The 10,853-nt window shown below is 30.3% G+C and overlaps 1 protein-coding gene across 1 annotated transcript; it reads left to right on the forward strand.

Annotated features, from left to right (window-relative positions):
• Positions 1-1,659: 1,659 nt before the first annotated feature.
• LOC123294904 (BTB/POZ domain-containing protein 2-like) lies at positions 1,660-7,860 on the forward strand. Its single transcript, XM_044876092.1, has 4 exons — positions 1,660-1,962; positions 2,032-3,025; positions 3,101-3,237; positions 7,726-7,860. The coding sequence occupies exons 2-4, from the start codon at positions 2,035-2,037 to the stop codon at positions 7,858-7,860; spliced, it is 1,263 nt and encodes a 420-aa protein (XP_044732027.1). The 5' UTR covers positions 1,660-1,962; positions 2,032-2,034.
• Positions 7,861-10,853: the final 2,993 nt, after the last annotated feature.

The following is a 10,853-nucleotide window of genomic DNA, read 5'->3' on the forward strand; positions in this document are numbered from 1 at the left end:
AAAATGATATATTCAAAGGTACACATCTTATACGGGTATTCAATTCGATCAAGTTTTCGGGTTCAATAAAAAATTCAGTCTGATCCATAACTTACAAACAATAGCCGAGCACTTACTTTTTTTTTTTTGTAAATAACCGAATAGTTGAGACATAGTTTTAATTTTTTTGCGTGTTTCTTCATTCCAATTTGAACAAAAAATGGTTTTTATGGAAAAATAAACCACTTTCATTGGATTTATTGGAAAATATTTTTCGAAGAGTGTCTTGATGACGTAGAAACAATTATAAGTTATAATTATTTTGGGTAAAACTTTTCAGTCCGTTTTTTCGTTAACTATACTGTTTTCGGCAAATGTTTCGAACAAAAATGTTACATTTTTAACCATAAAAACTTTCTAATTTAAAGTGTTTCTCTATCTGTTCCCAATTACGGAGTAGATTGAGCTTTTCATTGAACTTGAAATCTTAGGTCAAGTTTATAAATATCTGCGTAAGATGTGCGCATATTCACCCAAAATGTTTTGTTTGAAGCTTTTTTTATCGATAACAGTTATTTATCGAGTTTCAAGTATATGCTATAAACTCTTTATATGAAGCAGGGATCAGGCGTACTTGAGTTTGCGAAATTATATCAATTAAAAACGGGAATGCATTAAACACCATATATTATCTATGCCAATATAGTGATAATATATCGTATTTTCAAATGAAGTAACATTTGTATATTGCCGCCATTAATATAACCACAAAAAATCAACTAAAAAATAAATGTAATTAATAAATTAATTATACTTTCCCAAATAATGAAACCGTGTTTAATGTGATTCCCAAATTAATTAGATTAGTCTCCATGTAAACAATTATCAAATAACGTAAAAATGGTGAAAATTTAATTTTTTACCTTCTAAGTATACGCTTTGAAAAACTAATTAATTACATGAAAACTAATCAGTCCTAAATAATTAAAATATATTCCTAAATCTTCCCAAACGATTCCCAGTTGAATAAGAATAGTTTTAATGAAAAATAAAACTTAACATTTACATAAATTAAAAAAACAAAATTATTGTCAATGAAGTAGCATTTGAATATTGCCGCCATTAATATAACCACAAAAAATCAACTAAAAAATAAATGTAATTAATTAAATAATTTTAGTGTCCCAAATGATGAAACCGTGTTTAATGTGATTTCCAAATTAATTAGATTAGTCTCCATTTAAACTATTATCAAATAACGTAAAAATGGTGAAAATTTAATTTTTTACCTTCTAAGTATACGCTTTGAAAAACTAATTAATTACATGAAAACTAATCAGTCCTAAATAATAAAAATATATTCCTAAATCTTCCCTAACGATTTCCAATTGAATAAGAACAGTTTTAAGGCAAAATAAAACTTAACATTTACATAAATTATTCAGTAATATTTGAATATTGGCGCCATACTGCTATATAACAATTAATGCTTCAGATGTACGGTTAATTAACATAACCTATCAATCAACTAAAAAATAGGTGTAATTAATTAATTATACATCCCCAAACTCTGAAACCGTGTTTATCGTAATTCCCAAATGATTTCCTTTCGAATAACATAAAAATTAAGTGGATTTAATTTCCTACCTGCTAACTATACGCTGGAAAAAGAATCATTAATTACAGGAAAACTAATAATTCCCAAATTCTAAAATTATATTCCCAAATCCTCCCAAACGATTCCCAAATGAATGGAAATAGTTTGAGTGAAAAATAACAATTTTATCTGCTAACTATACGGAGCTCAAATTACGTTAGCTCGGTGCTTAGTCTATATATAACTAAAAAGTCAATGAGCGGACTATACTATACAGCGGACAACATAATTTTTTGGCGCCATTCTTCATTCATCCGTGGTTATTGGTCGTTACATTTTGTACGGGACTTGATTTTGGATTTTGTCAAAATATAATTTTGATTGCGGTAAATTTTATTTTATTTTTTAGCTCAATTATTTTTTTTAATTATTTTAATTTTATTTATGAATTTTAGTTAATGATGGACATGATTAAATCAAATACATCAACGGGTACAAACATTATTGAAAAGTGGCAATCATCAAAAAAAACGATCAAAGCACGTTTTAGCTTTCTGTTTAACAACGAAAAGCTATCAGATATACATTTTATTTTGGGAAAAAATAAACAGCATCGAATACCAGCTCACAAACTGATTTTAGCAGCTGCAAGTGACGTGTTTGAAACGTTTTTTTTTGGACCCATCGCAACTGAATCTGATCAAATTGAGTTGCCTGACATTGAACCAACAATATTTATAGCGTTTCTAAAATTTATTTACACAGATGAAACTAAAATTGATCATGAAACAGTTATGTCTACATTATACGTTGCAAAAAAATACAACGTAACAGTTTTAGAAGAATATTGTGTGAAATTTTTAGAAGCAAATTTAGATTGTGATCATGCGGTTTTATTATTAAATCAAGCCAGGTTCTTTGATGAGCCAGAATTGGCAAACAAGTGCCTAGATTCCATTGATCGAAACGCAGAAGAAGCTTTAGCTTCTGACGAATTTATTGATATAAATTTGGATACTTTAACTGAATTATTAAAACGAGACACTTTACAAATTGAAGAATTAAAGTTATATGAAGCTATTTTAAGATGGACGAAAGCAGAATGTGCTAGAAAACAATTAGCTGTTACATCGGAAAATCAACGATTAGTTTTAGGCCCAGCATTTAAATTAATACGCTTTCCATTAATGTCAATTGAAGAATTTGCTATTGGTCCTGTTCAAAGTGGATTGTTAAGTGATCGTGAAGTTAAAGAATTAATGTTAAATATTACAGTTAATCCAAAACCAGCTGTTGAATTTTCAGACGTACCTCGTGAAAAATTGATTCGTAAAGAACAAATAGTGAAAAGATTTAATAATAATTATCCTGGATGGACCCGTCTTGGTGATACTTATTATGATGGTATTGATTTGATGGTTGACCGACCCATATTTATTGTTGGATTTGGTTTGTATGGCTCGTATGATAGATCTATTCTAATTGATGTACATATACAATTAAAACATAAAGATTCAAACACAGTGTGTGGTTCAACTAAAACCTTCATTCATTTGGATGGTTCAGAAAAAATCTGTAAAGTAAGATTCCAAAAACCAATTAAAATTACACCAAAGACATATTATAGAGCAAGCGTTCGAATGAAATTTAGAACAGATGCAGTAAGTAATCCTTTTAAAATTATTTTAATTAATTGACATAAATGTTTTTTAGTGTTGTCGCCGAGTGGGTTTCCTACTGAATGGAATTCCTTACTTCCTATGTGCATTTCGACGTATTTTGACACGCAGAATCTGAATTTTCAACTTGCTCAGAGCGGAAGGAAATTTGTTATGAACAAATTAATTGTTTATATGGCCATAGCTCCTAAACTAATGAAAATTTTGGTAAACAATTTTATTCTACGTGAAAAAACCAACATTTCTTTTTTTTTATTCGTCTTGATACGACCAATAGAACCCGAGAGAAATGGTTAAAATTGTAAACAAAAATGATATTCAAACTCGGTTTGAAACGCCCGTAGATTGGCCAATAAATAATATTTTTTTACTCATTTTAAAGGTATGAGTCGATATTTTAATGTTATGCACATAAAAATACGTTTTATGCAATAGCAACGAAGGCAAGATTGTAAGTATTAAGCTTTATCATTTTTCTGGCGCGCTATTAGTTTATGAGTAGAAACCGTACCCTTAGCGAGAGAAATACTCACATAATTTGTTCTAGTTTAAGAATCTTTTTTATTTTTTCAAATATCGCTAATAAAACTGGGTAATTGCAACCGAACGTGAATGTATGATGAATTTTTGCGTAAAATCGTGTAACTTAAAAAAATAGTCAAACTTTGAAAAGCTGTATGTCCAAAACTATCAGTTCTACAATAACCGACTTGATTTCAAATTATTGCAAATTTAACCTTCTTTAAAAAAAATGCTACAGTTTTTGATGAAAAATCAGTCCTTACAGGCCAAAATCGGCATAAACTGAAATAAGGGCAAAACTTTGTAGGCTTAATCTCTTATTTTTTGGAATGAGCCGATCGTTTGCCGAGGTCGAAAACTTGGATTTAACATTACCTTTACATTGCAAACAACACAACAAAAAAATAAACACACTTGATTTGCAACGTTCATCCTCTTTTCATGTTTAATTTGATTCAATCAGAACTGATTTAGACATTCGCGTTCGGTTGCAATAACTCAAGTTTTAATAGAGATGTTTGAAAAAATAAAAACATTTTTAAACTAAAACAAATTTGCAATTTTACATATATAATTATGTGGGGTTTTCTTTCGCTAAGGGCTCGGTTTCGACTTTAAACTTAAATACTTACAATCATGCTAGCTTCGTTGCTATTGCATAAAACGAATTTTGATGTGCGTAACATTAAAATATAGAAAAATAAGTACCTTAAAGTACCAAAATATTATTTATTGGCCAATCTATGGACGTTTCAAACCAAGCGCGGCGTGCCGACCTTATGCAACATAACTTTTGTTTAGAATTTTAACCATATCTCCGGTTCTATTGATCGTATCAAGACGAATAAAAAAAAAATTTTTTTTCATGTAAAATAAAATGATACAAAATTGTTTATTAATTTTCCAATAGTCTAAGAGCTATGGCAGTATACATATAAACAAATCAATATAAACCATATAAATATGAATGAAATGAAATATGAATATAAATCAATATAAATATAAACAAAAAAAAACAGATTTCCTCCACCTCTGAGCAAGTTGAAAATTCGGATTCAGTGGGTCAAAATACGTCGAAATACACTCCTCGTTCGGTAGGATCTGTAAATGCAAATGAAACCGACTTAGCGCCTACATTATTTTATAATTAATTGTTAAAAATAAAAATGTAATTAATTCTTTCAAACTCATAAAAGTGTTCTAAAACTGCTACGAAACTGTGATTGAACCCACATCCACATAATACTTTTCCTAAATCGGAAAATAACAAACATGTAGTAGCGTACAAAATGAAGGTCTATTCGAAAAATTTTTATTTCTGTGATAGTTAAATAGGTAAATCTACCGGATTTTGATAATCAATTCGGAAAATTTTGGGAAAATGCTAATTTGTTTAAATAGGTTTCTTTCGTTGTAAAAAATACAGAAAAGGAGTTTTCCGGTTCCACAACGATCCGCACAACCTTCTGCAGGCAATTTTATGACAATTTATCTCTACATTGTTTTCTTTGGTGACATTTTCTTCAATATCTCTGCTTCTATTGATCGGATTGAGGTGAATTAAAAAAAAAAAAATTTTTTTTAATTTCTGCATCGACTTTGCTTTTTATCGAACCTTAAACGTAGCAAAATAACCTCCAAATCTCAACAAAACCACAGTAACCTCATTATATCAACTTTAACTGATAACTTTTCCGAAAATGAAGGAATTGAGTTGAAATAATAGAAAAAGGTGCAACTTATAATAATAAAAAAGAGTGGTAAATTTTAGCCCGATACATAACCTCTATTTTGGGAAAAAACGAATTATTTGGAAAATTTCAACAGTTCAACGGGCAAATCATCGGATTTTAACTTCTTTTTTTTAATTGCAGGTTTTTTTTGTACTTTCGGAGTGCGAATGGTTTTTTTTTTTAAAAACCTAATTATGAGCCGAAAAATTACAAACCAAAAATGCAAAAAATGCAGATTTTCATCATTAGAAATGAAAATTTCCAATTTTTGTACCTTTTAATCTGAATTTTTTTTTTTAGTTTTATGCATTTTTGTTATGTACTATCCAAAAGTACATAAAAAGCCTGCAATTAAAAAAAAAATAGTAAAAATCCGATGATTTGCCTGAACTGTGCGAGCTCCTTTTTCTCAAATTTGAGGTGATGTATCGGGGTAAAACGAACTATGAAGAAAACGAACAACATGGCTCTCTATAATCAAAAGATTCACAAATATCAACAGCATTTATGAAATAAAAGAGACAGCCATGGATAGAGACAAGTAGAAAAATGTGGTCTCCAACATCCTGTAAAGGATAAAGAATTTTTATTATTATTATTATCGGGCTAAAATTTACCACACTGTTTTATGATCATAACACATTTTTTTTCAGAATTTCAACTAAATTCTTTCATTTTTCGAAAAGTTATCAGAGAAAGTTGATAATATACAGTTATTGCGGTTTTCTTGAGATTTTAAGGTTATTTTACGATGTTCAGGGTTTGATAGCAGGCAAGGTCGATATAGAAATTCTTTTTTTTTTATTCGCCTCGATCCGATCAATGAAGCAGCGATATTCAAGAAAACGTCACAAAAGAAAATCATTCGGAAAACAAATCTTTTTATAGCATACTAGGCTTAAAGCTATAATTAATTGTGTGATACATTTTATATGGAATAAAGAGCACAACAAAATTAAATAAAAAATCATGGTAATCAAGAAAAATGTGTTGCATCTTTGAAATTTTCTATAATTGTTTATTAGGTTGAAAAAACTTTGGTAACAACCCCACACTTTTTGAAGTTTTTGCTACTTTTAACCATGAAGGTTATAAAGAAGGAGAAAGATCGCTATGTACTAAAGCATTAGCGCACCTGTCCCTGAAAATTTGTAGAATTTATAGTTCATTTTTAAGCCACCAGCCGCGCTGTCATCAAGAAGTAGTATCTGTGAAGTTAGCTGTTGTTGTTAGCATAATGTACAAATTGATATATCATTTCAAATTAGCGCACAACAGCCCGCTTTTATTGATACTACTTAGCGGTCGCAGTGCCTCACTTATTTTATCCATATTTCGGGGACAATATTTTCTATAGCGATCGTTCTCCTTCTTATAAGCTTCATGCTTTTAACTGTGAAAATTTCAAAGTTGCAACACTTTTTTACCCAGACTATACAATGGTGGGGATTATTTGTTTGATTATTTGATATGTATGTTGGAACCTAGCTTCCAACTACTTATCATAATTTGTCAAATGAGGTATCGTTAGAAGCGTCTTGATCGCTCGCTGGTTATAGGCTCTGTGGCGTAACATTGAATTGAATATGGCGACCTCTAGAGGACATTTCGTGATTAAGTATAACAATTATAACCACAAAATAGTTTTAAATGTATGTATTTTCGTTTGTTCACACCTAGCTTCTAAACTACTTATCATAATTTGACAAATGGGGTATCGTTAGAAGCGTTTAATCGTTCGCTGGTTATTGGCTATGCACCGTCACATTAAATTGAATACGGCGCCCTCTAGAGGACATAAAGCTATGATAGCCTTTTTCAAGTATATATGTTGTTATACTTTCTTACGAAATTATAACGCCAAAATGGTTTAAATAACACAAAGTTCGAAAATTAAAACCCCGACAACTACAGAATCGCGCTTTTATAAGTATGAAAACCAGAAAATATTTTCATCTGAAATTGTTATGATAAGTAAAATCGTCATTACAGTCGGAGGATCTCTAAGATTAAACAGTTTTACACAGGACCGAAAAGAGGTCCCCCGATTGTAATTGTAATTGTAATGACGATTTTGCTTATCATAACTATTTCAGATGAAAATATTTTTTTGTTTTCATATTTTATTCCTTTTAGATATTTAGTTTCATTGTACTAATAATGTTTAGAATCTGTTTGAATTCTAAAATAATATCCGTATTTTAACATTTCACAGATTTACAATTGGTTCGGCACTGGAGCCCAAAGCAAAGTTACAATTAATGATTTAAATGGTAAACCCATAAATTTTCAATTTGCACCCACTGAACTTAAAGGTGGACAAATCCCACAAATAATATTTTATTTGTAAAATATGAGTTGTTAAACATATTTTATCAATATTTGTTGCATCTTGTATTTTAATTATTTTACATAATTTATTTCAATTTTATAAATTTATTACAAAATTATAAATACGTGTATTTAAAAAAAAAATTAAATATTATTCATTAACGTAATATTATTTTATTTTGCGTTTATAAAATACCAGGTGGTCCCATTTTAAACAATCCAGCTGGAAATATTTTAAGTCATTTTTCGTCAACCTTAAAATTTCGGCGGAAATCCATTGCAAATAGATGGACTCTTTTATTTAAAGTATTGTTCTCTTACTATTTCCAAAAATGGAGCGCATCAAACTCACTTTCTAAATAGTATAGGACAGATTTTTACTTTCGTTAAAAGTTGTGTGTTATTTTATAAAGAAGCACTTTTTAATTAAAAATTTTCCTCTATCCTTATCAGTTCAGAGCATGATTTTTAAAGAATATTCCAAATCAAGGTTTTTACGGCTTCTGTGAGGTGTCTTCCAAATAGAACAACGTGAATAGTTTAAAATATCCATTTTCCCCTTGCCCGTTTTCAGCTAAGAGTCATTGAACATTGAACGATTTATGATTGAATTAATTAGTGCAGGCGCTGAGTAGATTTCGTATGCTGGTCCTACTGAACAAGGAGTGTATTTCGGCGTATTTTGACACGCAGAAACCGAATGTTCAACTTGATCAGAGCGAGGGGAATTTGTTATGAACAAATTAATTGTTTATATGACCATAGCTCTTAAACTATTGAACAATTAATAAACAATTTCGACCACCATTTTATTCTACATGAAAAAGCCAATATTTCTTTTTTTTATTCGTCTTACGATCAATAGAACCCGAGAAATGGTTAAAATTGTAACCAAAAATGATATTCAAACTCGGTTTGAAACGCCCGTAGATTGGCCAATCTATAAATATATAGGAGACTTTCTATAGATATAGATAGATAGATAGATAGTCACTCATCACGATATCTCTGGAACTATAAGACCTGAGACTTGAAATTTGGGAGGAATATTCCTTTTGCCAAGTAGAGGTCAGCTAAGAAGAAGGATTTTACGAAATTCCACCCACAAGGGGAGTTGCGGGGGTGTTCATGAATAAAAAATTCATATTTTTCAATTATGGCTTTTAATAGTTCAAAACTTGGTCAGAATGTTTTAAATTACATTTAGAAATTTTTTTAACCTTCGGAGGGTATAAAGGTGTAGCGAGAAAGTGGGAAGGAAATATCGGATATTTACAAATATACCTAAGTGGGGTATCAAATAAAAGAGCATGACGTGTACATTACAAAACTGTTATCCAACGCAAGGAAATGTGGAGGGAGGGGTGCAAGTGGGGATGTTGCCCAGCAAAGCGAGCGGGTAACAGCTAGTAAATAATATTTTTTTACTCATTTTAAAGGTATGAGTCGATATTTTAATGTTATGCACATAAAAATACTATATACTTTATGCAATAGCAACGAAGGCAAGGTTGTAAGTATTAAGCTTTATCATTTTTCCGGCCCGCTATTAGTTTATAAGTCGGAATCGTACCCTTAGCGAAAAAAAACCTCACATAATTATGTATGAGAAAATTGCAAATTTGTTCTAGAGTTTGAGAATCTTTTTTATTTTTTCAAATATCTCAAAAACTGGAGTAATTGCAACCGAACGCGAATATATAGAAAAAATATTCAACAAAACATCACTATAATATTTTAATATATAATTCGAAGGTAGTATTTGGAAAGAAAATTTTAGAAGCAAAATTGCAGTGAAATAAGTTCATAATCTTGAAAGAAAATGTGGATTGTGTATTTTGTGCATTTGACCTTCTACCGCGTCTGGAAGAGTGTTAGACACTTCGGATAGGCCTGGCCTTTTCAATATTGATTTAGAATGGTCATTTGAACACTCTGCGTAAATTTCAGCTTTAATAATTTAACGTGAGAGAGCTCAGGTACTGCGCCCCTCGATTACCTGATACCTACCGAAGGCACCGTTAGTCAAGGTTTGTAACCCCCACACATTGTTCCCTGCACCAGTGAGGATACGCAAAAATTTCAGCTTTTATACTTTAACGTATGTCTGGCAGACGCTGGCTCTTACTCTATTAAGTTTGGGGTTATTTCACAATTTATGATAAAAAATTTGATAATTTTTTTTCAAAAACATTCGCATCGTTTTTTGCGAATGCGAATGTTAAAAAATGTTTGAATATTCGTCCCATCACTAGTACCTATGTACCAGGCAAAGAAAAACACAACGGTTGACACCTTGAAAATTCCAGAAAGTTGGGAGAAAACAATATTAATATAATTATTTCACCGAATTATAATACTGAACGATATTTTTGATGTTTTGTAAAACCTAGTTTTTCCATAATTAAAAATTTAAATAAATATCCTTCAAATAATTTTAAAATAAAAGCTGCTTTCAACTCAGCAATTTACCTAATAATACAATGAATAAGCCAATAAAAATTGTCAAAAGTGGGGAAACAGCACCGCTTTTACTGTAACCTTTGGAAACGTGTTTATAGGACCCCAAAGAACATTCAGCCAACTTAACCTAGTCATAATGGGGCATAGGGTCCCAGAGAAGGGGATATGTAGTCCAAATTTTTTAAATGCTTAGTTTGGTTTAAAATTGTCATCTAGTACGTATTTTTGGACGCTGAATACGAATCCGATGTCAAATTACACGATTTCTGTTACGTATTCCAAAAATCGTGCCATTTTTGGTCAAGAATTTCGCTTTTTGACACATAAACGGCAAACTAAGAATTTTTGCCAGTAACTAAAAATTAGATATTTTATTCTAAACAGTCTCTAGAAAATACTAATACCTTGACATAAGTGTGTAAATGTTAAATTTAGTATTTCCTACACGTCAAAATTTAATATTTTCTGGAATAATGTGTCTTGTGGGTAAAATTTATTTTATTTATACAAGAATTGGTGTGCTTATATAAATACTAAGTTTACCTTTTT

This window comes from Chrysoperla carnea, chromosome 3 (assembly GCF_905475395.1).
Source record: "Chrysoperla carnea chromosome 3, inChrCarn1.1, whole genome shotgun sequence".
Classification (NCBI taxonomy): domain Eukaryota; kingdom Metazoa; phylum Arthropoda; class Insecta; order Neuroptera; family Chrysopidae; genus Chrysoperla; species Chrysoperla carnea.

Coding starts and splice junctions, on each gene's coding strand:
- LOC123294904 (XM_044876092.1), top strand. CDS start 2,035: ATGATGGACATGATTAAATCAAATACATCAACGGGTACAAACATTATT. Junction 3,026..3,100: donor CATATTTATTGTTGGATTTG/GTTTGTATGGCT, acceptor ATTCAAACACAG/TGTGTGGTTCAACTAAAACC. Junction 3,238..7,725: donor TGAAATTTAGAACAGATGCA/GTAAGTAATCCT, acceptor AACATTTCACAG/ATTTACAATTGGTTCGGCAC.